The 17,680-nt window shown below is 35.1% G+C and overlaps 3 protein-coding genes and 2 long non-coding RNA genes across 25 annotated transcripts in view; 2 read left to right on the top strand and 3 right to left on the bottom strand.

Moving 5' to 3' along the window:
• LOC128862339 (chromosomal serine/threonine-protein kinase JIL-1) overlaps window positions 1–705 on the bottom strand; it is a 73,134-nt gene extending 72,429 nt beyond the window's left edge. For 4 of the 7 annotated variants that reach the window (XM_054100904.1, XM_054100905.1, XM_054100906.1 and 1 more), the window contains exon 1: window positions 519–705. The gene's annotated coding sequence lies outside the window, so the exon portion shown is untranslated. Of the gene's footprint in view, window positions 1–13 lie in introns of all 7 variants that reach the window. The other 3 variants (XM_054100901.1, XM_054100902.1, XM_054100903.1) reach the window with 2 other exon arrangements.
• An 875-nt stretch (window positions 706–1,580) lies between these two features.
• Window positions 1,581–4,141, top strand: LOC128862337 (uncharacterized). Of its 4 annotated transcripts, none has more exons than XR_008454470.1 (5): window positions 1,581–2,066; window positions 2,133–2,240; window positions 2,437–3,058; window positions 3,115–3,867; window positions 4,054–4,141. It is a non-coding gene; the product is annotated as an uncharacterized LOC128862337 (long non-coding RNA). The 4 variants fall into 4 exon arrangements; XR_008454469.1 differs by having other exon boundaries at window positions 4,000–4,087; XR_008454468.1 differs by lacking the exon at window positions 4,054–4,141 and having other exon boundaries at window positions 1,816–2,066; window positions 2,403–3,058; window positions 3,115–3,397.
• Window positions 4,142–6,212: 2,071 nt separating this feature from the next.
• LOC128862333 (uncharacterized) lies at window positions 6,213–7,836 on the bottom strand. The gene is made up of 3 exons (XM_054100897.1): window positions 7,624–7,836; window positions 7,184–7,566; window positions 6,213–7,095 (listed from the first exon to the last, which is right to left on the bottom strand). Exons 2-3 carry the CDS (start codon window positions 7,544–7,546, stop codon window positions 6,742–6,744), a joined length of 717 nt encoding a protein of 238 aa, XP_053956872.1. The 5' UTR covers window positions 7,547–7,566; window positions 7,624–7,836; the 3' UTR covers window positions 6,213–6,741.
• A 1,849-nt stretch (window positions 7,837–9,685) lies between these two features.
• Window positions 9,686–13,260, top strand: LOC128862336 (uncharacterized). Of its 11 annotated transcripts, XR_008454460.1 has the most exons (5): window positions 9,686–9,841; window positions 10,005–10,077; window positions 10,259–10,440; window positions 10,505–11,016; window positions 12,319–13,260. It is a non-coding gene; the product is annotated as an uncharacterized LOC128862336 (long non-coding RNA). The 11 variants fall into 11 exon arrangements; XR_008454465.1 differs by lacking the exon at window positions 10,005–10,077 and having other exon boundaries at window positions 10,262–10,440; XR_008454461.1 differs by lacking the exon at window positions 10,005–10,077.
• LOC128862335 (CCAAT/enhancer-binding protein gamma) lies at window positions 11,562–15,771 on the bottom strand. Of its 2 annotated transcripts, none has more exons than XM_054100898.1 (3): window positions 15,134–15,223; window positions 12,221–12,369; window positions 11,562–12,154 (listed from the first exon to the last, which is right to left on the bottom strand). In XM_054100898.1, exons 2-3 carry the CDS (start codon window positions 12,335–12,337, stop codon window positions 11,915–11,917), a joined length of 357 nt encoding a protein of 118 aa, XP_053956873.1. In that variant the 5' UTR covers window positions 12,338–12,369; window positions 15,134–15,223; the 3' UTR covers window positions 11,562–11,914. The 2 variants fall into 2 exon arrangements, 1 of the variants encoding a protein (XP_053956873.1); XR_008454456.1 differs by lacking the exon at window positions 11,562–12,154 and adding an exon at window positions 15,496–15,771 and having other exon boundaries at window positions 12,318–12,369; window positions 15,134–15,429.
• Window positions 15,772–17,680: the final 1,909 nt, after the last annotated feature.

Here is a 17,680-nt window from a genome sequence, read left to right as displayed (position 1 = left end):
CGCATAAACTTACACGCGCCTATTTTATGCTTCGTAGCATTCGTCAGATGGCAGCCGTTTACATGCGAACTCACCACTTTAGCACACACGCATACACTCCAAAAGAAATAAACACCACGCCATTCCAACACATATGCAATTAATAGAAGAGCGTGGAATGGTTGTCAAAATGGTGATGACAGCGCAAATGTGGAAGAAAATACCAAAGGATGGGCAACGAAAAATGAAAAAGTGAGAAATTTCACTTAAAAAATTTTTTTTTGGCAAATTTTCACTTCAGCACTGCACTTAATTTAAATCACTTATTAACCCCAGAACCTTTCTTTTTCAAATTTTAAGTCTTTTTCTCTCTTATTATCAGCCCTCAGAGGAATTTTCGAACTTGAATTTAACACAAGCCTATTTTACTTTACACTCAATATTATCTTTGCATCAAGTACGATTTCACCGACATCGCGTTTCGACCTTTGTTCGGCAAAGATTTTCATAGAGGTAGTGCTCACGCTTTCCGAACTAACCTGTTTAAGCTAAACAACTTCCATTTGTCTTATTTAACAAATTTCCATGGTTTTTACAAGATTCACACAACGACGACGTACGCGTTAAATGTACTGACATCCACTTCGATACACTGCGTAGTTATTTTTAAAATGCCATTTTCACTTCACACATTTGTTCGCAGCGCTTCGTGTGTCAGCCGATGCAATGTCATTATGCATTCGCTTTGTACATATTTGCTGTCAACCGCAAGTATGCTTTGTTTCCGTTGCGAAGCGAAGTCAGCTGATATTGACAGCGGTTCTACAAATGTTACAGTATGTGTTGATCATACTGATACATTTCAGTGTGAATAATTTACTTTTCATTTAATAGCGTATCATTTTCTCGGTAGTCTCTTAAAGTATTATTAGTTAGTTTAAGTGTTGTCGGCAAGAAACTATTGTATTCGCTGATGATAAATAAATAAATCGACTACTCCCATGATTCTGAGTATTTACATGAAATTATTATATGTATATGTCTATTTCTAACGAGATGCTTTTATTTTTTTTTTTATTTCATCATACACCGAATTACTACTGCCTTTATCACTATTTCAGTCAAAATCTACCTGTTGGAGGCGAATTTATTTTTAATTTTCTATTGTCACTTATTTCATGCCGCAAAATTTGTGATACGGTAATAGTTTTCATATTTGTCCTAGCTTGGCATTGTATTTTAGAGAATTTAGTCAAGAACGTAAAACCATATTTACGCAAATACTATTCAGCTGGCCAGCTCTATCTTACCAGAATTCCATATAAATTAAAAAATTAACACCTCAGAATTATTCTATCGCTATAGCGCGCAACATAGAAATCTGAAAAATTTAAATGTTTCCGTGCCAGCTGAGTTCTTCTTTCAATAGATGTTACCTATTGCAGGTGGTAAAACAGTTTTAGTTCCTATTAAATATATGTTTGAGATATAAGATATTTAATATCGAATTAAGTAGTTTATATTTCGGTTATTTATTTTATTAAATTTATTATTTTTAAATCATACCGCGATATATTAAATCCCGTAAAATTATAGTTGGCAAAGTAAAAGTACGTTCACATATGCATTATTTACCAATTGATCCACAAAATTAACCTACCCGTTCACATATGGCAGATTACCTGCAAAATTGACAATCAGCTGTCAGTACTGTTGTGAAAAGTTGTTCTACATAGAAAATAGATCTAAAATAAAATAAATAGAAAATTAATTATCTATTACACAGAAAACACAGAGTTGTATATCAAAAAGTATGGTTATTATCTAGAAATATTTTATAATTTCAGATTTTGGGAGATAAATTTTGTATGGGAAATCTAGCTTTTTAAATACGGATTGGGAGTTAAGCACTAAAAAGTAGATCATCTACTTATATGAGAACGCATCATAAGCTTATCAAAGACTTGGATGAGTGGCATCACAGAAGTAATCAACACTGAAGTAAACAAACAGTAGAAAATAAATGTACATACAAAAGTATATAAACAATAGAAGTACTTGCGATTTATGGGACGAAATTTAGATAAGTATGTAGAAATTACAAGCTCTTCTTTTATGATGTGTGAAAAATTCATGACAATATCTATTAACAGTTTGTCATTAGATGGAAATTAAAGTGTTTTCTTCGGCTATCCAGCTCAGTATGCCGAACAATTTCCATGGGAACGAACCGAAGGATGGGAAAACGAATGGATGCACTGGTATACAATTTATGTTTTGGTAGTAATAATAAATATAATCACAAACATATATGCAAGGCGAATCAATAGATAAAATATTTGAGATGATTGGATCTTTAAGAACTATATTACGCCAGTTTTCAGTTGAAATATCGTTTTCTTCAAAATGTGTATTATTTACAGGTCTTTCATCAAATATTAATGTTTCATCTTCCAGGCTGACATGTTCCACACAGCAAATGTGTAATTTAATAATATTTATTATTACTACTCAAAGGATCATACCCGTGTAAATTGATTGGAATACTGAGTTGGACAACCGAAGAAAACATGCTAATTATTGACTTCGTGTTTGTGTACACGTACATATGTAACTTAATTTGCTTGTCAGTGCTACCAGTTGCAGAAGGACTTGGTGACAAACGTACAACGAAAATAAAAACGAACAGAACGGATCATAAATTGAACCATTAACCGAGTCCATGGACTAGCGTTGTAATATTATATGAAACAATAAAGGGCGCAGAGGTACGGTGCACAACACAGCTAGTTCACTGGGGGCGACAGCCCTTTGGTCGAGAAAAACCCGAATCATTCCGGTAACGTAGAACTGGCTGACATGGGACGCTCATATTTTTCACTTTATAACTTTCCTAATACAATAGCGAAATAGAACAAATCATAGCACGACTTATTTATTTATTACTTCTTCCCAAATATTAAACTGTGTTACTGACCAGATGATAATTGAACTTTGTAGATGAGTTTGATTTGAAAAAGAAACCACTCATCGTCCAGAAGTAATAGGTACTAGTAGCATAAACTACATATGGCATACCGTAAGTATTTTATGGCTTGTTTAACTCAAATTTTAATTTTCCCTTTTTTCAAGAAGTTCAATATAAAATCATGATTTCCTCCAATTTTTTACGCTTCAAATCGGGTACAACACAATCTTCAGCAGCATAACCTACAGGCAATAATAAAAGCAATTTTTCATTTTCTGGTCTGTCTAGAAGAATTCGTAATGCGTGCCCGCAATTCAAAGGTGTAGTTACCAAAGAATTCAGACCAGCAGACTGCAAAGCACACAATAGAATTCCGGTGGCAATTGCTAGGGATATCTCATTGTAGTAATGTTGCTTGCGACCGCCATCTGGCAAATGGCCATACACTTGTTTGAACACTAGAATTAAATATGGTGCATCAGTGAGATACGATTTAACATGATTTGTGCGCAGTGGACGCAAATCGGCTGTCCATTGACGGTGCATACGTTGAGCATAATTCAACTCTTCCTCTGCTTCGATGACATCGCGAATACGTTGCTTCAAGTCAGCATCTCTGACGACACAGAATGTCCATGGTTCGGTATGTGCACCACTAGGAGCTGTACCAGCTGCACGTATGCAATTCTCAATAACATCTAGCGGTGGAATAGGTGTGGTACGGTAAGAGCGTACGCTGCGACGATCATTTGCTATGGCATAGAACTGCTTGACACCACCAGGAAGCGTAACAGTTGCGCCACAAAATGGAACATGATTATCAACTTTCAATGCTGGAACATAGGAGTTGTAGGAGGTGTCGTCATGTGCCTCTTCATTATTTTCGAATGTATCACTGCTGGTGAAGTCAGCTGCGTAAGGTGAAAAATATATTAAATTACTGCAATATAAATTGAAAAAAAAAATGTTACACCCTATTTACCACTTATATAGTCTTTGTCGTCCAACCAAGTTTTCTTATTTTTATCATAATTAACTGCTTTCTTATTTAGAGCCCTTCTTTTGGCAAAACGAATGGCAATATTTCCAATTATTATTATCAACAGAGCAATCAACGCGCCTTGCCAGTTTTTCACCAACAAGGAATTTTTATATAGTGAAGTGATATCCATTTTTCCACTCCTTTCACTGGCTTCAAAATTTTGTTTTCTGAATATTAATTGTATGCAAAAACATATACAGATGAAATTATTACTAACTTCATTGGCAGTTATTTAACAAAACACCGTCTGACTGAATAACTCATGCCTTCGTACCATGCATAATAATAAGAAACCATGAACGGCCTTAATCCATTTATGTTTTTTGTACAAGTATACAATTGTTTACATACCAATCTGCTTACATATGTATGTTTTTAGCTTCATGTGGATCAGTGCATTTCAGTTGTAAATAAGTACGTTTGTTCAAGTAAATTCGTGTGTTTAATTTGATAACAAAAACCTAGGCAAGTGTTAGTAAACGCGAAAGCAAAATATATGTATGTATGTATATTAATTTCATTATCAGCAACAAACTACATTAGGTTTGTTCGGTTAATTTAACAGTATATGTATGTACCTACATACATGTGTATGTATATTAGTTGCGTTCATCAAAAACTATAATCTTTTGCCTGGACATAGTGTTTCCGTAGTCGTTGTTGTTGTAGCAGCATAAACATGCCCCATACATGTACGGGGAATGCTGCTGAAGTGACAGACCGTCCTTGGCCGGATATAAATCCGGGTCGTTCCGGTTACGTAGAACCGACTGTCGTGGAAACGTCACGGTGTTCTCTTGACGGATTCTGTAGAGCCCAAAGTACATTTACTTATTTCTCCCGTATCTAAATCATTTGTATTTAGTTTTTCCATATCAAATTTTGTGATTTGCATAAGTTGTAACCAGCTGTCGTCATTTCCTTTACCAGCAGATTCTTGCAAGGAAAGAGGGAAATCAGCATGGATGGGGCCGCTATTGAAATAGTCAGTGAAATTAAATACCTTGAACTTATCCTGGACGGGGATGTAATCTTCTCTAAAGCAACTTGGGGTCCCCTATGGTGTGCAAATGGTTAGCAAGAAAATCCTGTGATTATAGCCCGAAAATCTTGAGATCGTAATAATAGTATATGAAACACTTGCGAAGGTATCAAGAATCGCCCTTTTGACATAAAGGGGCAGCCCTGTGTAAGCTTCAGCGTCTAGTATGCTTGTGCATCACATAGGCGATGCGCACCTGTCCTACAGCCGCGTTGGTGGTTTGCCAGCTACCACTGGTTTATATAGACAACCAGGTAACTAATTACATGGAATCGTTGAGCCTTCAACTCGAGCATGTCCAACTCCCCAGAGATGATATCACTACGGTCATAGTTTTTGAGATAAGGTTCAAGTTGAACTCGGGCATTAAAGCTCTGGTAAGCAGATGACTCGAAAACACCCGAAGGCAAAGGCGCTGAGATCTACATGGAGAGATCCAGAATTAGGGAAGGACCATTTAAGCGGCGTTGCAGCTAACTAGTTCGGTCATAATTGCAGAACTTATTTCGCGCCTAACGTGTTGTTTGAAAATTTGAAATCAATAACCTGGGTCAACAATCTTGATCAATAACTTATTTTCATTTGAACGTAATTTTACGCTAAACAATATTAAACTTCAAAGTAGTATTTATTAAATAAAAACTTAGTGCTTCTCTTGCATTTGCAAAATCTTGCAAATTCTACAACTTTTATATTGAGTTTGTTTAGCCAGTGATGAGCATCAGATTTCCATAGATATACTGACAGAACACTTAACGTTGGCATTAGTTGCGTTCGATAACATAAAAATTTGTAATAGTATTCTTAATTTTTGCACATAGTCATTTTAGAGTATATGCCCACATAGTTTTAGTGGCTTTTTCTATCACCGTTTCGAGGTAAGAGTTCCAACATAGACGTTTATCTAAGATAACACCTATACATTTTACTTCGTTTGAGTAGCTTATGGTAGTTCCTTCTATAATTATTGTACCAATGCCCAACTTTAATTTGTTTGTAAAAAGAACAATGATTGCCTTGCTAGGATTAATAGATAATCTTTCAGCACGGCATCAATCTTATCCAGTTAGGATCAGCGCTTGGTTCATGATGTTGGAAATTGTACCTCCTAAATATACATACAACTAATAACTGCTTAACAATTGAATTGGAATAGAAATATACTTGTAAAAAAGTAACTTTTATTCAACTCTAAAATTGCACAACAATTTTTGCTAACGGAATGTAATCGTTCCTTGATGAAATAATGAAGATTAGTCAATAAATATGCCGAAGGCATTATTGCAATTTTTTTGTCATGTGTTTATATCTTTGATTCTATTCAAATTACACAGACGAATGGTAAATTATATATATAGTTTTAAAGACATTTATAAAAGAATTTATATTACACAAGAAGAATAGTATACATCATTTTTAACTATACATTAATGCCTTAAATTCTATTTATTTTAAATTATGTGTAAACTTATTGTAATATCGCAATGCAATTTTCGAAAAAGCTGGTTATACGCAATCTCTATAAGTCGGATTTATAAACTATCAAGAATCATCGTTCTAGCAACATTCTCACAAACTTTCGGTGAGTTTTCTGTAGTATGCAAAGTTAGAAATAATAGTTGGACCCGGATAAAATATTTACTCATTTTCTTGTTTCACTATGAACACTATTTTAGTGTTTCTCTGTGTTCTTGCTGAAATCACAGTATCTTAGTACTTTTTCGGCGCTGTAGGACTAGGGCTAACCACAATGCCTTGATCTGTCATACTACTGCTGAGACTTCCACTCCCACTTTCTCCATTCCCAAGAGCCCATGTGCTTGCACTTGACTGAAGTTTATTATTCAATTGCGATCTGTGTACTTCTCGTAAAATATCCATTATCTTCCATTTGGCGTCAAAAAACAACATCTCCGGAACATCTTGCAAATCACTTTTTATCATTTCGCATAAACTCTCCACTTGCTTCGCATTCCTGTGTGCTGCCCCCGGTGCATTCGTACGATTGTCAGACAATTTCATGTTGGTGTTGATACTACTACGGCAGGACATTTCGCTTTGAGTCTGTTACAAGAAATTGACATACATATGTATATATCAAAATGTTAGAATATTTTAAAATAAAATCAAAAAGAACTTGCAGAATATTTACTTCGCAATGTTGCGGTTCATTATGGATGTAAGTCGAAGCGATTGGGTCACAGGCTTTAACATCGTTGGCAAAATCATAATCATTAGAAGAGTTTTCAAGCAATGCAAGATGGTTATTTCTATTGTACGTTTCCTTCGAAACGGATGAATAGCACTTATGGCGGTTGAGGTTGGAAGTTCGTTTACCATCGAATTTGTATAAGCGTACACACTTTCGACAGCATAAATAACCTTGTAAAATAGATCCATCGGCTTTTCTAATCTCTGCGAAAATGTTCCAAACTCCGCTTTTACCCTTTCGCTTCTTTGATAATTCATAAACACCATCATTAATTTTTCGCAAAATGTCGTCTTGATTATCCATGAATATTTGTATGTGCTTCTCTGAAAGCAATACGTAATAAATGCAAAATTTCTACCAGTTGCTTTGAAATCACTTACTTATTGCCGGTTTCTTATTAATATATCCACTCAGTATTATTTTATTTGGCTACAACTTCCTACTCATAAGGACTTTTAAATAGATAATTCGTCAAATACTACTCGCGTACTACTTTATGTTAAACGCATACGTATGCATACTCAGTACTCCACGAGTCATTTACGCTATATACGAGTATGTGTGTATGTACATGACAATATTGAATCACATATTGGGCCTTATAATACGTTCACATATAAGTAGATGATCTATTTTTTCGTGCTTAACTTCCAACCCGTAATTAAAAAGCGAGATTTCCTATACAAAATTTCTCTCCCAAAATCTGAGACTATAAAATAATTCTAGATAATATCCATACTTTCTATAGTTTTGTGGATTTATTCTAATTATTGCATATGTGAACGGGTACATTAATTTTGTGTATTTATTGGTAAGTAGTGCATATGTAAACGTACTTAACAAGAAATTCAATAGGACGTACGTTCAATGCGTTAGTAACGAAGGAGTATGTTTAGTGAAATCGAACTAAACAAACAAGGAACCTTCAAAAAATCGTGCCCCTCATGAAGTGGGCTCTGCATGCGATTAACGTGAACACGGCGCCAATCAGCTGTTAACGAAGTTGTATATTTTTAAAAACTGAAATTTTGGAAATTTAATAATTTAGAGACGAAATAAATACAAAACATCACATCAACTGAGCTACTGCTACGACAAACCTAGTGTAATTCCAATATAAATTTTGATTACAGTTATTTCTTTACAATTTGAAAACGTTGTGAAAAGCAAAAGCTGTGCAAACAAAATAATAAAAATGAATATGGCTGTGAATTTTATAGGCAAGCGTTTATGCGTGTATTTCCACTTTAATCACAGAATTAATAATACCAATGAATGCAAAATATACAAAAAGATGGTAATGCAAGGTGGAAACTATTGCGCGGGGTATATCTCAGGTTTGAAACGATAGAAAAGGCATTTTAAAACGAGTTTAATGTTCGCCAACAGAAAAGTATAAAATAAGCCAATAAAAAGTTAGTTAGGATGTGAACGAACATAAAAATGGAAATGGAAATGAAAAAATAGAAAATCTGTAAAATATCTTGGAAAGACATAAAGGTTTTGATATACCTAACCTACATATTCCGGCGATCTTACTAGTGCAAGAATTTTTCTGGTTTGCATAAATACCGTTATACTAACCAAATGTGTTCAAAAAGATTATGTAAATTAGGTATATCTGGGTTTAGTAATTTATATTTCTCAGCTTTTTCACGTTTTTTGCTATTAATTAGCAAATTATAAATTATGGCAATTTTATATAATTTAAATATTAACTATTATGCGGTTAAAATAAATGAACATGTTGTTGTTGTTGTAGCAGCATACTTAACCCTGTCAGTGTGGTGTAGATTACTGGTCTTCGTCTAGCTCATCTAACGGTAGACCCAGGACACTTGGTGTTTCGACAGGTTGGGTCCAGAGGGCGAGGGATGTTAGATGAGTGGGCTTGATGAGGCATGTGAAAAAGTGGCTAGTTTCTTGCGAGGTGCCTTGACATGCTGGACATATGTTTGGTATGTCGGTGTCGATTCTGGATAGGTAGGAGTTTACCTGTTACAATATCCAACGTTCGATTGTGAATTACATTATTAAATTATATTTTATTTAATTATTTTAGTTAAGATCACAAAAAGTATGAATAAACAACATTCTTATGTGATATCCACATATTGTACAAAGGCTTTTGAAAAACTTACAAATAAAGAACAAAGCATAGGGGACTATAGCCCCTCTTATTTTCTGAACGTCATTGTACACATGGGGACAAGAAGCGAAATTGTTGTAGTGGTTATTGATGTTGCCTGCGCTACAGTTTGTGCCTTTTGTAAGCTGTGGAACTAATACTTATGTGCTTGCACACTTGTTTAAATTTTGTTATATGTATGCATGTGTATGCATATGTTTTGGCATGGGGAAGTTGTTAGTTATCCATTGTGTGTGTTTTTGTCGTTTTTCGATGTTCTTTCGTTTTTACTGTGCAGTGCAAATAGAATACACGAAAACAGTTCATTTCTACCCTTCGCCAGGGGTTCGAACGGAAGATTAAATAATAAATATTATTTAAAAAACAAGTATATCATTCAAGTTTTATTTTAGTGTAATTCAATGTCGCGTCCGTAGCTAAATTTTCCGAGTCCCACGAATTATACACGGGTGTGTTAAAATATGCAATAGAGTGCATACACGCATAAGCTGGCTGATGTGCATTGTTTATTTTGTTGCTGTTTTGCAATTATTCCTAAATGTCTTTAATGTAAAGCAAAACGCTTCGACCGGAAGTTCATTATAAATGCATTGGTTTATATTTTTTATATAGTGATGGTCTTTTAGACTCATTAAGACTGGGATTTTCTTGTTCACCTTATAAAAATCGAATTAATACACAAAAAGTAAATATAAATTTCTTCGATGTTTTTATTAATTTGAAAATTTCATAATAGTCATCGGCCCGCTATTTCAACTATTGTAGCGAATTTGTATATATATAAGTATGTATATATAAATATAAAGTCGTCACAGCAACAAGAAATAGTAATTATATTAACACATCTAGTGCCTATATATTTCTAGTAGCAGAAACGCTCCAATTAGCGGAAGCACTTGGTTTAATTCTCAACAGCAATAAAACATCGTGCTAAAAATGCACAACAAATGTGATTACAAACCATTAACACTGACTATTGGTGCAAATCAATGAGCCCATATGTCACATGCGTATCACCACATACATTTATACAGTTATATCCGCCTACGTAAATAAATACATACAATTATTACAAAAACAAAAATTATTAATTTATTTTATTATCTCCGTAGTGTGAGCCTAACTGGAGCACATTGGTAGCAATTTATGACACTCGGGCTTTGACTTATTCCATATTCGTCGTTGATTACATGCAATTTTAAACATTGGAGGTGGAGGTACCTACTCGGGGGAATAGAATATAATCGCAAAATAGAAATTGCAAGAAATCAATTGGAAGCAGTACGGCGGCTGCAATCATCACTCTTTTGAGCTAAACGTCATAACAAATATCACATATAAGTAGATATGTAAAGAAGCAATAACAAAGCATGTTAAGCGAATAGAAATAGTTTGATAGCGTTTACTAATTCAGTATTATTATGAACTCGCTGTGCTGAGCATGTGTTTGTTTCTAATTCCTTATCAGGATTGTATTGCTAATTGTTAGAGCGTCACGATAAGACGTTTGAGCCAATAACTACTCAAAAAATACACTACGTTATCTCGCTGCCGAAATAGCAGTACTGAAAAAATATGGACGAAGTATTTTCACTACATTTGGGAAAACTAGACATTTTTGATGGTAAGCATTCAAAATATATTTGAATATTATAAAATATATAGTGAACCAAACAAAAAAAAAAAACAAATAAATAAAACCTGGTACATGCATCTCTAAAACTAGTTAGTTGCAAGCAAAAGTAGCTAAAACGCTATTTTATTTTCTTTTAATAAGTTGAAACTATTTATTTTGAATTCATTTCATAACACTTCGAAACAAAAATAAAATAAATAAAGCTCCTTTCTTATTATATTAAATAAAAGTAATTAAAGTCTCATTTATTTTTTTCAATAAGTACAAACTATTTAGTACGAAATCATTTTATTATCCCACTTCCAAACAGAGCAAACAAAGAAGTCAATTTTTTATATTAAATAAATACAAAAAGTATAACATTAAAACCCAAGACGAATCTATTAAGTTCATTCTTTGTTTTTTACTTTGCTGTGATAATCAAATGTACAAAATGTTGGCCTAGTGCTACCACCTTTATGAATGCGCCTTATCAAAAATAGAATAACTACAACTTAAAACAAACTCATGAAAATAAAGACACATCTCTCGAATTTTAAATTTCTTGTTTGATGAACTTTATTATTATTAGTAATTATAATATTTCACATTACAATGTATCACTTCTCTTACTTCTAATGGATTTTTTGTTTAAATCCTTATATCTAGTTTTGTTTTTATTCCAACAGTAATATGTTTAACACGAAAACCTATATATAACATTAATTTTTGTTCTTTAGTGTATTGTTTACACCTAACTCTAAAATCACACTAATTCTTAGTTCACACTGTTTTTTACTTCTGCATATTTCAATCCTATCCGTTAATTATAATGGTGCACTTTAACATTTGTTTCCAATAGCATATCATAACTTGCTATTATTTTACAATAAGAAATTCCGTTTACTTATGTGCCATCAAAATTGTCGCCCTCATCGTCCGAAGGTTCATTTAGTATCCGTTGCAGCACAGCTTCCTGCTCGCCCTTTTGCACGTTGTTCAACAACAAATTTTTTAATGTTTCCACATGTTCCTTCATCTCTTTAATGGAAGCTTCCAACTTGATATTCTCATGTTGAAGTCGCTCCACATTACGTTTACGCTCGGTTGCAGTTTCTTTAGATTTTTGTCTTGTTTTCTTCACGGCCTAAAATATTGTTTTATGTAGTGTATGGTATTTATAGTTAAGAAATTAATCATATTTGAAATTCACATTATTGTTTCTCTGTCTCTTTTGTCGGTATGCATCATCATCGTATTTGGACGCGTCTGATGTGTTACCACTCCCACCGCCATTGCTATCCCCACCAGTCTTCTTTCTTGCTGGCATTCTCTCTTTGGTTATACTTTTCTCAATTTAAACTGGATTCAACAACAAATAAACATGAACTGGATTTCAATGGTTAAAATTTGCTACAAATTTATTAACAACAATGGAAAATACGCAGCGGAAGAAAACAATTGTGAAATACAAAGCAAACGTCAATGAGAGACAGAACCGAAAAGATAGAAAACGTCAACAATATGAGAAAAAAAAAAACATCTGCATAAACAGGGTTGCATGGCTGTCGGCATATGAAACAAGTTTCTAAAGAATTTATTTGCTATGCGCAATGCATTAGAATAACTTGATTTCTTTAAGAAAAAGACATTAAAAAACAATTTTTTTATGTAGTTATGTTTTGTCAATATTTTACTAAAAATGTTTTGTAGATTGAAATATTTATTTAAATTTGGAAATTAACATTGTAAGAATTTGTGATAATCTTATGCCAGATTTTGGCTAAAATTAATTTTGTATTAATTTTATATGATTACAGAAAACATTTTAAATTAATTTTGCTATATTCGCTATAACTGAAATTCAGTCTATGGCAGCTTATTTGATAGTCATTTTGTTATAAAAAGACTGAATTGTAGAGCATCAAAACCACACATTTAAGAATTGTTAAAAGAAATTAGTTAGCTAGAGCCGAATAATAAAATTTGTATGTCATAATTTAACGAAGAAAAATTGACTTTTAAATCGTGCATGTTTTGTGGATACTATAGCCATTTGAAATCTGAGATATATTTCCTTCTACCGAAGATTTACAAAAAAAGGTATTGGCGTGTGAACAGGCTATTTTTCTTATGCGTTAATTTATTCTAAAAGTAGCCCAAGTATCTTTATATTTTTTACAATTAGCAAATAGTTTGAAAGTTTCGTAGTATTAATTTTACGGAAATAAAGCAGAAAGTACTACTAATGAATATATTTTGGGATTGTCAATTCATTTAAATAATTTGTACCATCATTTTAATTAAAAATAATCAAGTAAGCAATACTTTAACTGTGTACAACAGCAAAATCTTAGAATTTGTCGCGATTTCTATCCGCTAGGTGCGGATAGTCACAACGTATGGCTGGTGCTTTTCAGTGAAGGAGAATCTAATACAATATTATTCTTGGAAAATATTGTCACACGCCCTCCGCAATTCAATTCACTTCGCCTTGCGCCCTGCATATGTTGCATATTTCATATGAGAAAAGAACAAAAATCAACACTTCCACAAATAATTTATTCGAGGTTTTCACACCGAGTTCATTAAGCAGTTATTGGTTATCGTTGGTGTCGATTTTGTTTTGTAAAATTTCAAATTTGCCAAATAAAGTTTTAGAGAGTTAAATTAGTTATCTAGATTACAGGGTAGTGTGAGAACTTTAAACAAATTTTTAGTGATTGATAAGTCTTACGAATTGTGGTAGATTTACATATAAGTAATAAAATGCGAAATGTTTGAGTTTATGATACCTTTTTTTAGTTTATTAAAAGTACAGTACTTTAAAAATTGTTACTAAAGCAAAAGAAAAAACTCACATTTCATTGCTACATGGGTATGCTAAAAAACACTGACACTTATTTTATAAAACATGTAATAAACATAAATACATATGTATGTACTTGTGCAAATTTTGATATGTAAACGGATTTATTGAAAGCTTCCACAAGATATTCCCAATAATATTTACTAATATCCTATTCTAGTTGGAAATAATAATGCCGTAGCTGCGCTTATTGACTCATCATTTCTTATGATTTGGGCATACAAGGGACTGGATTTAATTAAGCGTATATTAAAGGAAAATACATTTTTTTGTACTATAAGTTGCACAGTTTTATAGAAAGAATTAAAAAAAATGTTAAAAATACCCTTTTCAGTCAGGTACTACTTACTGAAAATATTAGAAATTGTAAAATGTGGTAGGTTACCGTAAAAGTAGTAGTACCCAAGGATGATAGGTAGATAACTATTGTAGTACCAGAGAATATTAATGAATGAAAAAGTAATATCTTATCTGCAAAATATTTAAGTATATATACATATATATAATTGGCGCGTACCCCCTTTTTGGGTGTTTGGCCGAGCTCCGCCTCCTATTTGTGGTGTGCGTCTTGATGTTGTTCCACAAATGGAGGGACCTACAGTTTCAAGCCGACTCCGAACGGCAGATATTTTTATGAGGAGCTTTTTCATGGCAGAAATACACTCCAAGGTTTGCCATTGCCTGCCGAGGGAAGACCGCTATTAGAAACAACTTTTTCTTATTTTTGGTGTTTTACCGAGATTCGAACCTACGTTCCCTCTGTGAATTCCGAATGGTAGTCACGCAGCAACCCATTCTGCTACTTCGGCTATTTGAGTATGTTTACGAAATATGAAGACGCATACCACGAATAGGTGGAGGAGCTCGACCAAACACCTAACAGAAATGTTTATGTACTATATTTAGGAAAATTAGACCTTTATGACAGTATTGTATGTGTCAAAAAATAGCATGCTAAAATTTTTATAACTTGTATATATAGAGGCGGCTGCTGTAGCCGAATGGGTTAGTGCGTGACTACCATTGGGAGTACGTTGTGGTACAGCATTAAGATGTACGCCACATATAGGAAGAGCTCGGCCAAACAGCCAAAAAAGCGTTACGCACCAATTATGTATGTACACATGTACACACACAGGTACATGTCTTCATTAACGATTATACATGAACTATATTTGTAAACATTACATACATACATATATGCCCGAGTATGGGTACAAAGGTAGCAACATAAAAATTTGAATAGTTAGAACTTACTACAACAAACTCATGAAGGTAAGTACAAATCGAGTCGAATTTTGAGTTTCGTTTACTTATGTGTCATCAAACTTGTCGCCCTCATCGTCCGTGGTTTCATTTAGTATCCGTTGCAGAACAGCTTCCTGCTCGTCCTTTTGCACGTTGTTCAACAACAATATTTTTAATGTTTCCACATGTTCCTTCATCTCTTTAATGGAAGCTTCCAACTTGATATTCTCATGTTGAAGTCGCTCCACATTACGTTTACGCTCGGTTGCAGTTTCTTTAGATTTTTGTCTTGTTTTTTTCACGGCCTAAAATATTGTTTTATGTAGTGTATGGTATTTATAGTTAAGAAATTAATCATATTTGAAATTCACATTATTGTTCCTCTGTCTCTTTTGTCGGTATGCATCATCATCGTATTTGGACGCGTCTGATGTGTTACCACTCCCACCGTCACTGCTATCCCCACCAGTCTTCTTTCTTGCTGGCATTCTCTCTTTGGTTATACTTTTTTCAATTTAAACTGGATTCAACAACAAATTAACATTACAATGATTAAAATTTATTGATAACACTCTAAAATAAGGAGCAAAACAAAATATTTGCGAAATACAAAGTTAACGTCAGTGAAAGGCAAATTCAAAAAACAAGAAAACGTCATACATATGGTACTGAAAAGAAAGATAAGTTGAAAGGCAGGGTTGCATGTGTACCGGAATATAAAACGGCTTTTCATGAAATGTTATGCTACACGTTTTAAACCAGGACCAAAGCGTATTACACAAAGTAAAATAAGTATATGAGACTTAAGCTAATATTACTCGAGCTGTACCGTGACCATAACTGTAAACATAGCAATCAGCTGCACTGATCAAACAAATGGACCTCACTGTAAACGATTATAGGTGCCGCACCATAACGCCATAACCATAACCATAGCCGTATGTATCTATTGAATTTTGGTTTTTCGCCGTAACCGTTAGCAGCTGTGAAATACTTTGTATTTGTTATGATATTTGCGATAGCAATTTTTATATTACATATAAAAGAAAGACTAAAAAGTAATTGACTTAGCGGAAAATTATCCTTGTTTTAATGACAAAATGCAAATGTTGTAATTATTTCTACTTCATATCAGTTTTTTATGGTTACGGCATGACTAATCGAAAATGCTGTAATGTTGCGGATATGATTATTGTTTCGGCTATGGCGTTAAGATTACGGTACGACTAGTTACAGGGTTTTTCCCGACCAAGGGCTGCCGCCCCAGTATATTAGCCCTGTCTAGTACACAGTATTTTACCAATCTTACGTCACAGGAGCAACTCATTGCAGCCAGTTTGCTCCAAATACTTCTCTTCCGGGCTGGCGTCGAACCCAACTCCGGACCAGAGGTATTCTACTGCTGCATTTGCCACAAACGGCTCCACCCGAACTCCACCTCGGTTAGGTGTAACCAGTGCAACGGGTGGTGCCATCTTAAGACCTGCTCTGGCCTTAAGACACTCAGGGAGTGGTCCACAAGGTATGTGGCCACGTGTTGCTCCCGCTCACAAGCGGCCCCTGCCTCTACGGCTACACTGCCCTCAGTGCCGGCACATCACACTGCCGCCACAAACAACACCTCAACGGTAAGGAGCCCCCACGAGCAACACAACTCCCTTTCAAACCCACAACCCTCCTGCTCCTACCCCAGTGCGGGGACAAACCACCAGCTCTTGGTCCCCCGTACAGTCTGCTCCGTGTGTCAGACCGTAGTTCCTCGGAACTTGACAACTGTCCAATGCAGTTCTTGCAGGGGCTGGTGCCACTTTCGGAGGTGCTCCGGCCTGCACACCACCCGTGAGTGGACACGCGACTACGTTGCCCCCTGCTGCAGAGCTCTGCACCCGTAACCGCCCCCAGTGGCGCGGCCACCAGCCAACATCAGGCCACACCCTTTGTTGCGGAACGCACAGCAGGATCAACGCAGACAACATTACGCATCCCTCACCCCCCGAGTTACGACAACCCTCCCGCGAAGCTTGAAGCTTCTGCAACTAAACTGCAACGGACTTACGAGCAAGATTGACGAGATAGTCGACTTCATGAGCCGGTTCGGAATTAAGATAGCTGCGATCCAGGAGACAAAACTGCACGCTAGCTCGCCCCTGATCACCAGGGACGGCTACAATGTGCACAGAAAGGACCGCGAGCGAGATAACGGTGGTGGCCTAGCGTTCATAGTCCACCATTCAGTGCAGTATCGTCTTATCGATAAATTCATCCTCGCAGGGACAGCACCTTAGAACGTCAAGGTATAGCTGTCCGGTCAGGCGATGCCGAGCTCGAAATATATAATATTTACATACCCCCTATCACCTGCTGCCCGGCAGGATATCTCCCTGATATTGGTGCGCTTATCAGGGGAGAAAACCGATTGGTAGTAGGTGACTTTAACGCGCATCACGATCTTTGGCATTCAAGCCTGCCAAATGATCGTAGGGGACAGCTATTGGCAGAGCAGATAGACGACTCGACGTTCAGCACTGTAAACGACGACGCCCCCACTAGGGTAGG

Source organism: Anastrepha ludens, chromosome 4 (assembly GCF_028408465.1).
Source record: "Anastrepha ludens isolate Willacy chromosome 4, idAnaLude1.1, whole genome shotgun sequence".
NCBI classification, from domain to species: Eukaryota; Metazoa; Arthropoda; class Insecta; order Diptera; family Tephritidae; genus Anastrepha; species Anastrepha ludens.
Note: the sequence above shows the minus strand (reverse complement) of the source record. Positions and strands in the feature narration are given on the sequence as shown.

Coding starts and splice junctions, on each gene's coding strand:
- LOC128862335 (XM_054100898.1), bottom strand. CDS start 12,337: ATGCCAGCAAGAAAGAAGACTGGTGGGGATAGCAATGGCGGTGGGAGT. Junction 12,155..12,220: donor AGAGACAGAGAAACAATAAT/GTGAATTTCAAA, acceptor ACAATATTTTAG/GCCGTGAAGAAAACAAGACA.
- LOC128862333 (XM_054100897.1), bottom strand. CDS start 7,546: ATGGATAATCAAGACGACATTTTGCGAAAAATTAATGATGGTGTTTAT. Junction 7,096..7,183: donor ATGAACCGCAACATTGCGAA/GTAAATATTCTG, acceptor TTCTTGTAACAG/ACTCAAAGCGAAATGTCCTG.